General features: G+C 42.1%; 1 protein-coding gene across 1 annotated transcript in view; it reads right to left on the reverse strand.

The window, feature by feature from the left end:
• Positions 1-659: 659 nt before the first annotated feature.
• CFAP47 (cilia and flagella associated protein 47) overlaps positions 660-18,260 on the reverse strand; it is a 387,027-nt gene continuing 369,426 nt past the window's right edge. Inside the window, exons 71-72 of the mRNA XM_015421363.1 lie at positions 15,117-15,285; positions 660-860 (exon numbers count right to left, since the gene is read on the reverse strand). Of these exons, the coding sequence (XP_015276849.1) occupies positions 660-860; positions 15,117-15,285 (370 nt within the window). The remainder of the gene's footprint in view (positions 861-15,116; positions 15,286-18,260) is intronic.

Raw genomic sequence — 18,260 nt, forward strand, 5'->3', positions numbered from 1 at the left:
TCTGTCTCGTGCAGTCCCTTTAAACTGTACAGGGAATGTAAAAGACAGCCCAAGACAGCTGAGTGGCAAGGAGCACCTTCCCACCTCTCCGCTGTTTTTGTGGCTTTTGCGGGGAACAGAAAGCAGGGGTTTAAAAGGAGTTGAAGTCCCTTTAACCCCCTGCTTTCTGCTCCATCCACAAACCACCATGAACCACACAAACTGCTGTAAAAGTTTGTGGAAGTTCATGACAGTGAACCTGTCACAAACGTTTGTTCATGAACAATGCTCCCTCTAAGCTGTGGAGTCTTGTGAGCAAAAATTCTACTTTGTGAGCTACTGGCATTAAAGTTGCAATTTGGCTACTGCATAAATTAGTTTGCTCTGGAGCCATCCTTCCTGAGCTAAGTCAAAAATGTGCGAGCTGGAGGCTAAAAAACTGAGCTAGATCATACTAACTCAGCTTAGAGGGAACACTGTTCATGAACCATGAACAGGGCAAAATTAATCATGAATTTTGCTTTGTGGTTCAGTTCATGCCCATCCCTACTCCTGACCACATTCAGTTGTTTACTGGCATAACTAGTAAATAATTTTTTTAATCCAATGCCTATAAAATAGTTAGCAATAAATTTGTTCTACAAAATATAATTTCTGTTTAAAATAAAGACAATATGTTTTTATTTTGCTCTTAAAATTAGTGGTGCTCCTTTGATCGTTGAGGACACACCAGTAGACAACAGCTTCATATTTTCACGTACAAAGTCACGTTGTTGCACTGTTGTTGATTTATCATATGTATTCCTACAAACAACTTTTGCTGATGCTGTAGGTGGTATGGTCCGTGGTGGCAGGCCATGGATCTCGTACATCCATTGTGTCTGAAAACACAAATGAGAAATATCAGTAGTTCATGGCTTCTTACCATGAAGCTTACAACAACTATCAGCCACAAACTATGTAATTAGGTCATTAATTGTTCCCCATGCAGGGGGTGCTTCAAAAAGTCACATCACTGGAACTGCACCATGGTGGAAGAGAAACATTACTATGTATGATAAACCAAGGCAGAACATTTCATTTTATGTACTAAGAGGAGCGTGTTAAAACTATGTGTACTGTCTCACCCCCTAGGTAATCTAAACTCTTGTTAATGTGCAACAGTTTGGGATGCAGTTATGAGAAAACCATTTCACAGTAGGATGCTAACAAAAATAACAAATGGGTTGCTGGCTTTATTTTTACCCAAGGGATTAATGAGAAGGCTTGGAATAAACAGCAACAACTCTTACCATCCGTTTGGGTCAAATGAGTCATCTCAGAATATGGCTAGAAAACAGCTGTGTTAGGAGTATCATTTCACTCTGTAAACTCCTTATATAGGAATGAGCTTAACATATGGACACATCAAATGTTGTTGGCAAGAGGCCTTTGTATTGGCACAGAAGCATTGTTCCTATCACTGGCACCATATAGCTCTTCAGGGTTTTGGCTATATATTGCACAAAGTTCCCACACTAATCTCTTGTGTCCTAGCCATATGCTAGTATATGCCTCCAGACTCAGAACAACTCAGAATGCTCAAAACAAGATACGGGACAGGAAATATAATTGAATTGTGCTACCTTCCTACCAGCTTGTTTTGAAAATCCAAAACCATGCTCATAAAAGAAGGTAATATATAAGGTCATAAAAATGCTCTGTGTAAAAATCATCAACTAAAGCCCACAAGAACTTTCCCCAAATTCCATGCCAATTATTTCAGTTATATTGACGCATATCTGTTCAAGAAGTATATTATTCTGGTCACAGCCGGCATCACAGGGAGGCTTAGGTGGTCACTTGCAGACCAATGAGCTGTCAGAGGATCCACTCACAGTGGTGGCTTCTTGTTAGTGGAAGAGGGAGTCTGGAGGAATCAGCTGAAGGTGAACGAGGGGTCACCTCTTTCTCAGTTCCTCTCAAGCCCTCCCTACCTCCCTCTCCGTTCCCCAGCTTTCTGCTGTCTGCACACAGTACTTGTTCCTTTGCGCTTGGAAGGATTGTGTGTATTTGCTTCATGATGTCCTAAAACAAAGGACAGGATTGCCCATTGGGAACAGTGGGTGAGGCTGGAAGGCCAGGAAGGCCAATTGACTTGCATGGACTCTATTAAAATACATTACAGCACAAAAAAGTTGCAATGAAAATGTGGGACTGATTTAGGATGAAAGTCCCTGGGCCAAGGTAGACCGCTCTGAGACTGGAATGATGGCCCACAGAGTAGAATGACAGACCCTGAGAGTAGTAGGAATGTTCTGGGACTGGAATGACATGTCCAAGAGTGAAGTGATGGTCCCTGTGATTGAAATCATTGTAAGGTATTTTATTCTACTCTAAGGCTTGTAATTATAGGTGCAGAGCGCTGATTTCAATCACAGGGACCATCATTCCTCCTTAGGACCTGTCATTCCAGTCCGAGAACACTTCTGCTACTCCCAGGGACCATCATTCCACCCTGGGACCCATCAATCTAGTTCCAGAATGCTTCTGCTTATCTCAGGGGCCATCATTCTACTCTGAGAGCTGTCATTCCTGGCCCAAAACACTTATGCTACTCCCAGGGGCAATCATTCTATTCTGGGACCTTGTTAGCCAAATTGCCTTAATTTATTAATAAATGTGGGGAATTGGTATATTAAAGGGCAGTGGCTAAATAAAGGGAGCATTAACCTGTGTATACTAGAGTCCAATTTATTCAGATCCCCAGAAATAGACCAGGAGACCAAATCTTAAAAATGATTTTGTTTACTACATAATTCATACACACATACAATATAAAATAAAACAATCAAACACTCAAGAACTAGGAAGCTAGATAGAAGGGTACAGCGACAGTTGCATTAGCAGGACGGTATCAATGATGGGGGGTGATACTCTACCTGTCTGACGTGACGAGGTGATCCTGCAGCGGAAAATGGGGAAAATATTAGGGAAAGGGTCGTGTGTTGACCAGCAGCACACAGGATAGACTCCAGACAGCGCTACAAATGGAGTCAGCAAGATAGGGTGGGGTCAGATAAGTAGGAAGAGAGAGAGAGAGAGAGAGAGAGAGAGAGAGAGCGCAATGGGCAGATGCTTTTCTTATATACATTAAGAGAGGCTTGGGGCATGAGCCACTAAGGCACATAGTCCCCAGGAAGATGCTAGAAGCTGCCAGTTCCTTAATGGGTCAGGAGAATAGAATTAAGTGTTGGGCAATTGATATAATGTTTACTAATGGTGACACCTCTTAGAGTGGATGGCTTAAGACAAAGGAAAAGAAAAGATAATCATTCCCGGTGGTTGGCCAGTCACTAGAGTCAACAATCCAATGATCTGCAGCTGCGTTATCTTGGTGGGTGGTGGGTGTGCTCGGCAGCTCTGTTAATCCTGTCATGGCCAAGTTCTATTGTTTAACTTGAGGATGGGTATGTGCAGTTCCTGGTGAAGCTAGGAGAAGGTGGGGGGAGGATGCCTGCATGCTGGAGAAGTCGTCCTCCTATGGAGTCCTTTGCAGAAACACTCAGGCTTCTGGTGTAAAGCATGGCTTCTGCTTGCTGGCTACTGCATGTTTTTGGCATCAGGGAGGTTGATTTGCCTCCTGTATGAATGCAGGGGTGATGAGCATCAGGTATGTCCACGGGTCCACATCTGGCTGGCACACTGCTTCAGGGCAAGGCTTCCCTTGGCTGGGCACATGTCTACAGTCCGGGAGGTTGGCACCATCATCAGGCTACTGCACAGTCCAATCCCTGGCACACTTATACAGTTCAGCTCACAGCCATAGTCCATAGCCTTATAGATGCTGCACAAGGCTATTGCAGGGCAACAACCTGGCATGTTCAGTCTGTGTTGGTCAAGACTGGGAATACAGGTACCTCTGCCTATACTTTTGATAGTGAAAAGCTGTCATAGAGCTGAGATGACTCAGTACTATTTTGTGAAGCTACAAGATTCATGCACAAAAAAGACTGAGATTTTCTGACACATGGTAATTCTAGGACTACCAAAATATGACATTATATTCTGAGATAACTTTCAATTGCAGATCTATGATGAAATCCTGAGGAAATTAATATTTAAAACAAAATTCAAAAATATAGCTGTGACTTTTAGTCTTAATAAATAGGACATTTTCTGTCCTTTTTAATGAACTACCATAGAATCATAGAATGTTAGAGTTGGAAGGGACCTTGCAGGTCATCTAATCCAACCCCCTGCACTCTGCAGGCTATGCCAAACATACCCAACTCTTTCAGCCTTTCCTCATAAGACTTGGATTCCAACCTTCTCACCATCCTGGTTGCCCTCTTCTGGACATGCTCAAGTTTGTCAACATCCTTCCTAAAATGTGGTGCCTAAAACTGGACACAGTACTCCAGGTGAGGCCTGACCATAGCAGAATAGAGCAGAACTACCACCTCCCGTGATCTGGACACAATGCTTCTGTTAATGCATCCTAAGATTGCATTAGCTTTCTTCGCCGTCATGGCCCATGAGATCTAATGTTCACAGTCCGTCATGGCCCGTCATGGCCCATGAGATCTAATGTTCACAGTCTGAATGAACAAAACACCATGAAATTACATCATTTTCCATGTTGTTGCACTGCAGACCAGAAGGTCAGTAGCTCAGCAGTTCAAGACCCTAATACTACGTGACAGAGTGAGCTTCTCTCTCTGGCCCCAGCTCCTGCCAACCTAGCAGTTCGAAAGCAAGAAATTGCAAGTAGATAAATAGGTAACAGCGTTCTGTGTTTAGTAATGCCAGCCAGATGACCATGGAAAAGTCTTCGGACAATGCTGGCTCTTCAGCTTGGAAACAGAAATGAGCACCGCACCCTAGAGTTGGATTCGACTGGCTTTCGAGCAAGGGAAATCTTTACCTTTACTTTTTAGTTACCAGCCTTTGCACCTACAGCATCTGCTGTACTAGAATTGAAAAGTGATTGGTGAGAAGTACTTGATAATAGTGTTAGACATGGACCTTTAAAGATAGATTTAAAAAAATTCCACACTCTGCCTTAATCTAGACTCACTGTGTAATCATGACTGAACCACAATAGCTTTTTCTAATCTGCCTCTTGGGGTTCTTTTCAGTTATTTGTTTATTAACTTCATTGTATCCTGTCTTTCCTCCCAACAGCAACCCAAAATGAAAAAGGGGGGCTGGTTATATTCTCTCACCCAGGGACTACAAAAAACCTGGAACTGGCTCTGATTCTCACTTGCTTAAACACCTCTCATTGCAAAGAGATCATGGGACAATACTCCTGTAAACCTGAACTGGAATGTTTGCCAATTGAACAGGAATGACATGCCATAAATCCCCATATTCTTTCATCCCACTGGTTCTGGCCTTGATCTTATTCTGTACTATACAAGTGAGATGCTATCTGGAAATACTTACTTTGTGACCCAGCATCTAATTATTAATGGCATATGCCCGTCATTTTTGAACCAAATTAAGGGAGATTTTTCGACAGTAGTATGTTTCTGAAACTGAAGTCAGGAACTGCTTTATTCTGCAAGAGAGATCATACTTAGAGAGTAATTATCCAGTTTATTAACCTTCAGATGTGATTATTATGCTCTACACAGAGACTCCTGCAGCCTTTCTCCTGATGGGAATGTTAGGATCCAACTGTGATACGCAATGGCTCAGGAGCCACATGTGGCTCCTAGACATTCCACCTATGGGTCTTCTGAGTGGTGTTCTCCAATGTGGCACCAGCCCCATGGTCCAGGAAGCTGAGCAAAGCCATTGTCCTGTAGGGCTTGCAGTTGGCAGGTGGTTCTGACCTAGAAATAGCCACCATTTGGCTTAAGACCTCTGGTCAATGAAGCTAATAAATGAAATTAAAGGAAAGGAAAGTAGAAATAGCCACTACTGCAAGGATGATGGACAGGTAATCTCTGAGCCTCACTAAGGTGAGGACCTTCTGCTAGGGATGGAAGTAAAGCACCTACCATCTCTAACAACCCCCACCCTTATCTACAGCTTCTGCACTCTCATCTCAGCACCCAGGTAGCTGCCAGAAGGAGAGCAAACTGACTTCAGAGAAGAGAGAGTACAGCCACCAGTACAATCATGCCAGCAACCTGGGAAATGAACAAGCTGGGCTCTGGAGAGTCATGGTGATTTTACTCCCCTTTCACCATGATGAGCTTGGTCTCCTCCAGGCACCTTGGCAATTTCACTCTCTCCTCTGCCCTGTTCTGTGATTCATGTTCAGGGAGAGTAGAGGTGTGCTGGGGGGGGGTTCATTATAATTTCAGATGCAGGGTTTGGAAAGGAAACTGTTACCGTTATTTCAGAATTTTTGATTGACCATTACTGGTTCAGGATTTAAATCCATGCCCCCCCCTCCAGTTCTGGAATTTTGGGACAATTATTGTTTGTTTGTTTGTTTAAATCCCCTGAAACAGGGTAGCTTTATTACAAGGGTCTGTGGCTGTTGTTTTTAAAGATAATGGTACTAAATTTGCACCAACTGTAGTCTTCCCTCTACTGGAATGAACCCCCAAGTTTCAAGCAAAATGTACAAAAGGAGTTGATTTTATGTACCCCCATAATAGGTGCCCTTCACCACACTTCTCTCCATTGTTTTCTATGGAGAAAATGGTGTCAGGAGAATGCTGAGCTGCCTTTAAAAAAACACTATATGTAATTGTGAATCTGGTCCCCATGAGGATTAACAGACTGAAGCAACATGGCTAGTTGTACACAGAAAGACAGTCATTTCTTCTACAAACACAGGGAAACAGCCAGGTTTGCAAGGGGGGGGGACCCTGAAAAAAAGGGGGTGGGGTTAAAGAGTTCCTGAATCACAGCCCCAATAAGGGATGTTAAAAAATGTATTTTTCAGATTTGGGTATATTGAAAAAAAGAGTGCCTGAATCACAGCCCCAATAAGGGATGTTAAAAAAATGTATTTTTCAGATTTGGGTATATTGGACCAGAAAAATATTTTTATTCCCAATATTCCCAGATATCAAATACCAGAATTGTATTCTGGTTCAGGGTTGTTGCTGTTGTTTTTTTGGGGGGGTCCAAATTTTTAAGGTCCATTATTCCCTGTGGGCATACTTTCCACATGGCTGGGGGGTGTTTTTAAAGTTGCAGACACCATAATTGCAGCAGAGCTGCTGGTGCCTGTCCTTTAAATAACCCTCAAATTTTAAGTAGATTGGACCAAGGGGTCCAATTCTATGGGACCCTGAACTGGATGCCCTATCTATCCTCCATTATTTCCTATGGAGTGGGGGGAACCCTCCAAATTGCTTCCAGGGCTAAAGCCATGCCTGCAAGCAGCAGTCACTAGTCAAATGCCTCCCATAGAAGAACCAACAACAAGCCCAACAGAACCACTGCAGAACCCAGAAATCCCAGAAGAACTACAAGCCAATGAGGCAAGCCAAACAGAACCAAATTAAACCAGAGAATTTCCCCAGTGAAAACTCGAGGTGGAGGGAGCACTTTTGCAAGCTCAACAGAACCAATTGCAATGTGCAGAACCCCAGTAGAATCTAGGGCCACTGTGGTAATGCACGTTCAACACAACCAAGGTCAAACCAGAGAATCTCTACAGCAAAAAGTGAAGGGGGCACTTTTTCAAGCCCAGCAGAACTAATGACCATGTACCCAACAGAACCCAGTGCCACTGTGGTAATCCCAGTCCAACAGAAGTAATGTCAACCCAGCAAAATTCTGCACTAAAAACTGAAGATGTAGGGCACTTTTGCAAGTCTAGCAGAACTGATAACAATGTATAGATTCCCAGGAGAACCCCATGCCACTATGGCAGTAAAAGCTCAACAGGACTAATGTGAATCCAGAGAATCACAGCAGAACAAATTCAAATGGTGGGGGGGGAGTTGCAAGTCCAACAGAACAAATGGCAGTGTACAGATATCCAGGGGAACCAATTGCCACTGTGGCACTGCAGGCTCAAAAGAATTGATTCGTCAAACTGAAGAATCACAGAGAGCAAAACAAATCCGTGTGTGTGTGTGTGTGTGTGTAGGGGGGATTTTGCAAGCACAACAGCGGGGGGGGGAACATGAACCTGACACAAAGTAACTCTGGAAAAAGAAGGAAAAAAAACCCCTCTTGAAACTGACAGTCTTGAAACTGACAGGAGCAGCCTGGCAAATGCATAGAAACCCTGGGAGATTCAGGGGGAGAAAGGAAAAGACACTCCCAGGAGCCTGCAAATGCTGACTCCCAAACTTTCCAGTTTACCCTGAATATTTCCAGGACTTTTGGGGATCATTTTTTTTTGGGGGGGAGACCACAACAGAGCAGCAAGAGAAGTTGTCCAGTCCTTATTTCCCTACTGAAATCCAATTTACTTGCCAGCTGCAAGGGAGGAAAGCTTCAGGGCACTTACTCTGACTCCCCTCACATAAAAATGAACTTCAAAGTTAATGGATCTGTAGTGGAAAATATCTCTCGTGAGCATCAAAGTGTTACCAGTAGACTGAGGCAGGGTCAAGCTATCCCATACCAACAGGCCCTATCCATACCTGTGTATACACCCACATCCGCAAGACCTCAAAACATGAGGTGGGGTTTTCCAAAACATGAGGTAGTTGCACCACCGTCCTCATCTCTCTGCACTCTGCAGCCTTCACTAGAGGAGCCTTAAAGCTGCAGCTGCCATCATCATTGGCATTTTAAAAATTATTTTAATTTTAATTTCTTTCTTGTTGTCTATATTCTTTGATGTAATTTAGTAATTTTAATTTCTTCAAATTAATTTCTTAGACTAACTTACTAAGAACCAACATCTTTGAACACTGAAATGCAAGAACTTCAACTATTAGAAGTAGGTTGGGGTTTGTGTTACTGTTCACTTTCCCTTCAATGTTCCCTAAAAGCTGATTTGTTTTTAATCAAGTGCTTATAATTAGTAATTTCAGATGCCCAACTGATTTGGCCAGATATTTCAATGTACCCTCAAATGCTGGCAATGAACTTTTCCTTATTCTTCCAGGTAGCACAAGCAGTCTTGCATCATGCACCTCACTCACTCTCAATAAATAAATAAAAATATTTATCAGATGGAATAGTGCATCCCTAATTTTTTTAAAAATAATCTTATTGTTTGCATTGTGGGTGTGGAAGCCCCCTCAGAAAAATTGTGTTGGGCATGGGGGGTATGCATTGCTTAAAATAATATAAATATTAAATTAGCAAAATAATGTATATTTTAATTATTTGTGTTAATTGTATTGCCTTGAAATTCTAGATTTTATATGGCATATTAATGGAATAGATCTATTCCTCATCAATTACTCTGTAAAAGTCATGATATGTCAAATGTTTATAAACACCAAAATATGCACAGTGTATTAGATTAATTTTTCATAATTAAAGATTGAGAGAACCACTAAAATATGCCATCCTCAAAATGTAATTTATATGAAGTATGATTCCTATCAAATGCCTGAAGTTGCAGTCTTATGCCTAGTTGACTGGGAGTAAGCTCTGCTGAATTTGGTGGAACTTGCTTCTGAGTAAACATCCATAGGACTCAGCCAAATAATTAAGAAGATCTCTGTAGAAAACAGAGGTCATTTCGGGGGGGAACGCGGGGGAACGCAGTTCCCCGGGTGAGGTACGGGGGGGCGAGGCACATGACGAAGCCCCGCCCCCTGCTTCCGGCCGCCCTGCTTCCGGCCCTCATTCAGCCAGGAGGAGGCAGGAGAAGAGGGAGGGTAAGTTGCTTCCTCCCTGCCTCTCCCCACCCCTGCCTGCCTGGGGCCAGGGAGGGCCTTCCAGGGCTTCCTTGCACTCCTGCTGGCCTTGCAGGTCCACCGCTGGGCCCCTCATGGGGCTCGGCAGTGGAGCAGCAAGGCTGGCGGTGGCGGCCGGGACCGTTGGGGGCGGGGTGTGTGGCCTTATGACACACTTCCGGTGATGTCAGGGTGTGTGGCATATGCTAATGAGTTATGCTAATGAGTTCCCCTAGCTCTTTTTCTACGAAACGACCCCTGGTAGAAAAGCTTGTTTAATATTATACAATTACAAACTTAACTTCATTTTATGTGAAAGACAAAGTAGTGCTGAGCATGTATGGAGGTAAACCAGCCCTGGTACCTTACACTCAAAGATAACACAGGCATATTGGAGGGGGGAATTCCTCTAGAATGAACTAATTTCCTTGTTAACTCCTGTACAAGGGTAAATGGTGTGTATTTCCTCATATTAACAATTTAGATTTCAAGAAAATATAACCTGAGGTTCACTTTCCATGGTAAGCAGGATTCACTGAGCATTTCAAGGTCAGCGAAAAGATCTGATAAGCTGCACTAACAAGAGAATGTATATTAAAAACAAGTAAGAAATATTTCTTGGTCATAAACCCCCTTTTAAGAGTCACAATATTCTTTACTATGTGTCAGGCCCCAGGCCAAGGCTACCATGCATCAGGGTCCAATTTGTCTGAAGCAGTTCCATTTCACCAGTGTTTTAATTGTTTTTTTTTGTCTTTGTATGTTAACTCTGTTTTTAATTGTTTTAATGACGTATGTTTTGGGGGTGGGTTAATGGTTTTTAAATGTGATTTTATTATGCATCTTTTACTTTGTCAGCCACCTTGGTGGCCCTTGTGAACGAAGAAAGGTGGGATGTAAATTTTATAAAATAAAATAAATACAATTTTGCCTCAGGCAGAAAGAGGCAGCAGCTGAGGGATGGGGTTGCCAGGTCTGGGTTGGGAAATACCTGGAGATTTTGGGGGTGGAGCCTGAGGAGGGCGGGGTTCGGGAAGGGCAGGGACTTCAATGGGGTATAATGCCATAGAGTCCACCTTCCAAAGTAGCCATTTTCTCTAGGTGAACTGATCTCTTGTCACCTGGAGATCAGTTGTAATTCCAGGAGATCTTCAGCGACCACCTTGAGTTTAAAGAAAATGCCAAAAATTATATTACAAGAAGTTCATGAATTTATAGAAACCTAAGACAAGTCTGATTGTTTTAGTATAAATACAGACTAATCAAATATGACAATATATCAAAATTTACAACCTCAGATCAATACCATATGCTAATTACCACCGATGTCGGTCTTGATTTTCAAAGTAATCCAATGGTCTCCCATTAAAAGGGAAATTCAGTCCCTGCCTCCTCTGCTCTTACAGGCAGGCTAGCTAAATGACAATCCCATTTCACACAAGCTTTGTCTAAGAAGAGACTGTCTGTATATTCATAACAATTCAAAACACACGTTCCATGGTGTGACCATTCATCTCAGATTTTAAAAAATCTTGAAGTTTTACACAGTTACCAACTGGCTCAAACGCTCATCTGTTATGGAGACTGAGAATTTCCATACATTCCCTACAGCAAAGTCATCAGTAGGGCCCTATGCACTACATCAAAACAAAACAAAACATGCCATAGAATACTCAGTGTTGAAAATGTTATGGCAGAATTTAAAAGCATGTGGATTTAAAAGCAGTAAGAAGGCAAGATACTAGACACAGGCAGGCTCTGACTTGAAACTATACTTTTTTAGAACATCTAGACCAGCAATCTCCAGATTTTCTACTTCATGGACATCTTTCCACATTGACTACAGAGGGGAAACCCCCCCCCAAATGTTTGCTTATGAACTTCTAAGTGTTGGAGAGGAGAGGACTCTAGGACATATTCTAGAATGCATGGTCAGTTCACACAGAAGCAGGCCTACTGGACATTTCCTCACATGAACTAAGAAAGCACTGTGAAACATCCCCAACATTCTCCTGTGGCTAAAGACTAAAAGCTTCTGTAACAGATCAATTCCAAAATTAATCCTATGGTGGGAAACACATCAAAACTGGATTTACGTTAATATTTTGGTCACTGGGAATATATTTGTTTAATGTTCATGATCAATTTAACTAGTCCTCAGCCACTGATTATTTTATCATCATATTCAGACATCAGATCCCCCCCCCCCAAATTACAGGTCACAGTATTTTCATTTAACAACTTTTAGAACAATTGTCATTTTTCAGGTGGTCCAATACAAAGTAGTTTCTTATCATTTTTATGTCTTACCCCTGCATATGTAATTGTTCTCCCATTTATCAATGCAAATATAGTTTATCAGAAGAGTTTCAGAGAACAGATGAGCTGCCCACTTGTCATCAGTCATACTCCTTAGAAATTGAGGTCAGGGCAGAAGCTGTTATGAAGTACTCCACGGGGCATATGTTTTGGGAGAAGCCCAATTACAGATAAATGGAATCAATTTCATCTACTCAGTCCTGCCTAAATAAGACAGGGTCAAGCTTATGTACTTGAGATGAGGAAAAGTATTTAAAAAGCTCATAAAGGACATCATGAGGGAATATCAGTCAATTACTTACGTTTCAGTGCATGGCCACAGTTGTCACAGTATCACAAATATTATCAGGCCTTATTTAAGAACAGCTGTGCCATTCTGGAAAGGGGTGAGTCTGGGTTTCTACCATTTGCTTTATATAGTATCAACATAATCAGATGTTCCACAATTTTGTGGGAGCAGGGAAGATGTCATGTGGACTGCCTGTTACCCCTTATACATTTCTCACATGACAGCAATGAAAGTGGAGGATGTGAAGGTTGCAATGGTGGTGGCATTTCACCTTCTCTTTGGCTGCCTTCCAGCATCCTAAAGCAAGCATGCCAAGCAAACCATTCATGTTCCTGTTCACTCATGACCTGAGCAGCTAGAGTCACCAGCTCTTGGATGGCAACCCCCGGGAATTTTGGTGGGCAGTGCTAGTTCTAGTGCAACACCACGTCATCGCTCCCAATCGTATAACTGGAAATGACATCACATCGGCACAACACATGACATCATTTCTGGCTATGCGACTGGACAACACTGCATGTGACAACACTGCATTGCTGCAACAACATTTATACCCCCTTTGTTAGCAGTCAGACCCCTCCTCCTACTGAGGGGCAGTTTATTGGTTAAAGAGCCAGAAACACCTCTCTACCAGTTACCCGCCTCTTGCGCTGTCTCCTTTTGCTAATTCCCCCAACTTAAGTAGAGACTGTCTCTTTGGGTAACACCCTTTTCTCCCATAACTGTTTGGTGCCAGAGGCTGAGGGCAAAAGGTTTCTGCTAAACCTAAGACTTGATAAGTCTGGCTGAGTGGCAACATTTCAAAGGAAGGCATTTCTGGAAACGCCACTACATGAGCAGAATGATGGCAGCTGGCTAGGGAATGGGAAAGACATGGGCATGGGCATGAGCTGAGCAGCAGTATTTCAAATGTGGGTGACATAGGGGACCTCCCTTTAAAATGCAGCCCCATGAGGCTGAAGAGTGGCAGCTGGCTGGGGGATAGGTGAGGCATGTGCCTTGGTCATCCCCAGCCGGCTGTCATCATTTAGCTCAGGTGGCACTTCACCTGTCTTCAGCCAGCTGCAATCATGCAGCTCATAAGGGGGCATTTAAAAGACTGACATGAGCCAGGACTCATCCACTTTCTTACTGGTATGCTGTACTGTCCCATACCATTTGGTTGGGAAGTTATCCTCCCCCTGTTTATAGAGTTTAAAAATATTGTATGTATTGTATGGTTGTTTATGGTCTGAGTAACATACTACATAGTTTGCAGGTCTCATAGATGTATGAGAAAAGTACCTTTCTATTAGCTAACAGTTTCCCCACCTCTAAGATATTAGTCACTCTGAAAAGTTTGTAATCTGTTAAAACCATACAAGGAAAACACACACAAACGCTTTTGTCCCGTTTAGGAAATGGGGCTGAAGCGTTTTACCTGTCAACCACTTCCAAGTAGTCTTCAGTTTCCTCTCCTGGTTCCGATGCGCTTTTTCCTGCCGTTTTTCACCTGCGCGGGCGATCTCCATGTTTTTTTTTTGAATGTTCACTTTAGAGCACTATAGCGCTATAACACAACAGCAAAACAGCATTATAGCAACCCCATTGGAATGCCTGGAGTGTTGTGTTATAGCACTATAGCGCTCTATAGCGAACTTTAAAAAAAAGCCAGAGATCACCCACGCGGGCGGAAAAAGGTGTGGAAAAAGCGGGAAAAAGCGGTGCAGTCTGAAATGGCAAACCGCTTCAGATCCAGCTCTTTACCGGAAGGGGAAAGCCATGTGTGAAATGGCAGCCCTATACAGGTTTACTCCATGATGGATCAAAAATGGCTTCAAAATGGGTTTAAAAGGGTAATGTGAAATTCCTCTACATGTTAGAAACTGTAACATGTAGTTAGGCCCTGGGGTTACAGAGCTGCATAGATTGGGGGCTGCAGTGGTGAAGGGGGAAAATTGCCCTCTTCATCATTGTAGTGCCCCAACCTGTGTTTATTAATCTACATTTCCAGTGGCCATGAGAATATATTTGACAGGGGTCAGAAGGGACTGCAGGAGCACAAGAAGATGTGGTAAAATGCATACTTCTACTGGCAGCAGTTAGCATTCAAGCTAATGTTGCTAAGATTTTTTTCATATTCCTTGCATTTATTTGAAAGTCAATACATTTATTTTCTAATCATTGAATATATACTTTTTAAATATAATTCAACCAAGGTAAAATATTCTTTTGGGGGTGCTTTTTTATAGCAAAGTGAACCCACAGCATTTATTATAGGAAGGAATCTTTACATCAGGGGTGTTGAACTCATTTGTTATGAGGGCCGGATCTGTTATAAATGAGACCTTTTTGGGCTGGGCCATGTGTGTCATAAAATGTAATGCCAGGTAGCGGAGATGTAAACTTTATAAAGGACACAAACACAAAGGGTTTTTTTTACTTAAAATAAAAACATGCTTAAAACATTAGCACTCTTGCAATATTTTATTTATTTAACAGTGTCTGATAACTGACACCTCTTGCTCTGAATTATTACATCAAAATGTCAGTACCGTTGCAATCTTGAGCATGCTGTTCAGGTGTGTATCTGTAAGCTGCAAACCTACAATGATGCAGCAGCAGCAGAACTGGAAGAAGCAGAAGCCAGCCAGTTCCACTGCAGGCCTGATAGAAGCCCTCCGGGGGGCTGATCTGGCCCCCGGGCCGCATGTTTGACACCCCTGCTTTACATTCATGAGCTTACTACAGTGAAAGCCACTAGAAAGAAATCCACTGTTAGGGCTTACCTGTATTACCAGTGTTGCTCTGTGCTTCTTGCTGTACATATTAGGCTTGAATCCAATAGTTATGAGTGTTCCTGCTGTGTCAAGTGGAAGAAGTTCTCCAGCTTGAGGTGATACCACAAATTCTGGATCACTGCCTGGCAGGAAGTGAGCTGTGTAAGGCTCTGGGTACCTAGCAAAATAGCACATAATATATATATATCATATAACATTTATCACCCCTGAATGGTAGTCCTAACATTTGGCATCATGCTACAAGAAACCCACAATTAAACATTAATGCTACCACACAGTAGTACATTCTATTATTCACTTAAAGCAAGTTGGTTAATTTGGAACTATTCAGTGGTTGTTATTGTTCAGCCCCTAGCCACTGCCTCATTCTGTTTTTATGCTGTAATGACAAAGGATCTACCTATCCTTTCTTTCCTTGCTGCAGTGTTCCATCACTACTTCCTGGTTCTTTGTGTAAAAAGGTAGGCAGTTGAATAGGAGATTAATATAAATCCCTATTGTATACAATTTAAATTATCTATATACATTCACCTTGTGTGTTTTTATTCAAATGACATTTGCTTTTAAAAAGAAAGATGACGGTTCTGTGAAAACATGTGAATAGATACCCAAATTTGGGGGGGGGGATCTATAATTCAGTATTAACATGATTTAAAAAAAAACAAAAAAAAAACCCCATTTATATACCTACCTGAACCAACACTCATCACACCACTACATACAGATGTAATCTCAGAGATGTTAGGCTACAGTCTCTCCATAAATTTAAACAATATAGGTGTGCCAATACATATATTTTACAAAGTTAGAAAATTCAGATCTTTAAATATTTCTGTAATGTATCCAGTCCAGACCGCGTGGCCGGCTCAGGCTCCACGCGGTCAGAGACAAACGTCGAGCTTCGCTCCAAGAGATAATGGACTATGCAGATCCTAGCTCGCTCCAATCAGGGGGCTAGGTTCCCGGCCGAGAGCCTATGGGACTCTCAGCCACTGTAAATAACCTATTGGGAAGTAGGCGTGTGTTTTTGGGTGGCGGTTTCTCGGGGGATATAAGCTGGCCTGCGAGCCGGCCAAAGTCGACTTGTTCCTGTTCGAATAAAGTACGCTTTGCTGAAATCACTCTCTGTCTGCGTACTTTTCAGTTTCAAAGGACATGAACAATATCTGGCATTGTGAAATTTAAAAACTGAAGGCAAACTATTGTTAAAAAGATGGTAGCTATGAAACTCTGCAAATGGGGAGAAATGCCTTCCCTTTTCAATGCCACCACCAGCTGCAGATTACTAAAAAGGTGGACTATATATATATATGTATATGGTTGGTTAATCATAACATGTTTTTGCCACACTATAGCATTATACCAGTATCTGTCAATTTTCACTTATCACCTTGCTTATATGTTCAAACCTCTGACCTCTCATCATCTGTTATTTGTAACTGCTATTCTGTTTCAGACACACAGAAAACTCACACTTTACATTTTTATGATTATATTCACATGTACCTTTCTAAACCCCCCTCCCCCCAATTTCCATTTCAAAGGTTCAGGACAGAATTTACTCTCTTCCTTAACTCTCTCCACTCATTGTAATCTTCCCCCTTAAACAGGATCTCATATATATATATGGAAAAGTAAAGTGTGGTCCTGTTCAGACGAGGGGTTTTGGTCCGGGAGCGAGACAGAACGGGGGCAGATCAAACGGGCACGATCCCACGGCAACATCTGGGAATCGTTGCCTGCCCGTCTCCGATCCGTCTCTCCCGGCCGAAAACCCACACCAAAAAGAACCACCTACCTGGGTGGCTCTTCTGATTGAAGCGCCGCAAGCCGGGCCGTCGGATCGCCGGCGCGTCTTTGCGCCGGCTCATCCCCGGCTCCTAGCCAAACTGTGCATGCTCCGACATGCGCAGTTTGGCAGGCTCCCCGTCTGAACTGTGTTTTCTCCCCGGCATCTGATCGTGCCGGGGAGAAAAGGCGCCGCGGCCCAGGGGATCGTGGGATCCCACCGTGGCGTCTCAACTTTGGAGCGGCTTTTAAAAGCCACGCTTTGAGCGACTTATCCCCTGCCGTGTGGCAGGGGCCTGTGACTCACAAATTTCCATATTTAAATAAATGTTTTTAGTCTTTAAGGTTCCACTGGACTTCTGTTTTATTTCACATGGTAAACAATCCAGTCTTTATCACTCATAAGAATATGCAGCAGGAAAAAAATTAAACCACATTTGTAATAATACAGATGGCAAAGCAACAACATGGTTGAAAATATGCCATGTGCTAGTAAATTGGTCATATGTATACAACCTAATGATCCTATGAATTCAGGAATAACTGTGATGTAATAGAATAGTACATATGTAAAACTGTCCATTTTTTAAAGAAAAATAATGTGTTATATTTGCAATTCTACAAGAGCCTTTAAAACAACTATTGTACTTGGAACTAAGTTATTAAAGACAGAGATGGTAGGAAGTGTTCAACAACAACCTTGTGTTTATGAAACCTTCACTTAAATAAAGCCTTGTTGCCCTGATATAATATATAGTGGTAAAATGTTTATATGACAAACCCAAGGTAATTTATAAACACTGTTAAAAAAATAGATGACATAACTACATAAAGGGTCCATCATTTATCATTATTGATTACATTATGTACCTGTCTGAGAGAAACTAAGGTTTAATCAATCACTTTGGAGAATGAGGCTTAGACACCAGAATAGGTTTCAGCTCTATGTATGACCCTGCTGCACTTTGGAAGAGAGAAATCACCAAACCTCTCAGTAATACAAAAATTTGTTACACTGTTAGGTAACCCAGTCAGGAGTTGATACCAAATATATTACTTTGTTGAATATATGTCTCAGCAGTCACATTTTGGGCCGAGGGGGGCACAAGTATGCTTTTCTTCCTCTAGCAGCAGGCCCTTTATTAACCATTACTTAAACATGTACAATATGAAATAATTCATTTTAAAAAGTACAAGATATTTTGGGGTGAATTTTCTTCAAAGAAGCTGTTAATATCATTTGTGGTATTTCAGCTGCAACCTCAGAACACAACAACCCTAATTGGTACCATGTAAAAACTGTTATATATGAGACATCTAAATAAAATATTCTGAGGATCTATA

The sequence above is a fragment of the Gekko japonicus genome, unplaced genomic scaffold, assembly GCF_001447785.1.
Source record: "Gekko japonicus isolate JY-2015 unplaced genomic scaffold, Gekko_japonicus_V1.1 scaffold625, whole genome shotgun sequence".
Taxonomy (NCBI): Eukaryota; Metazoa; Chordata; class Lepidosauria; order Squamata; family Gekkonidae; genus Gekko; species Gekko japonicus.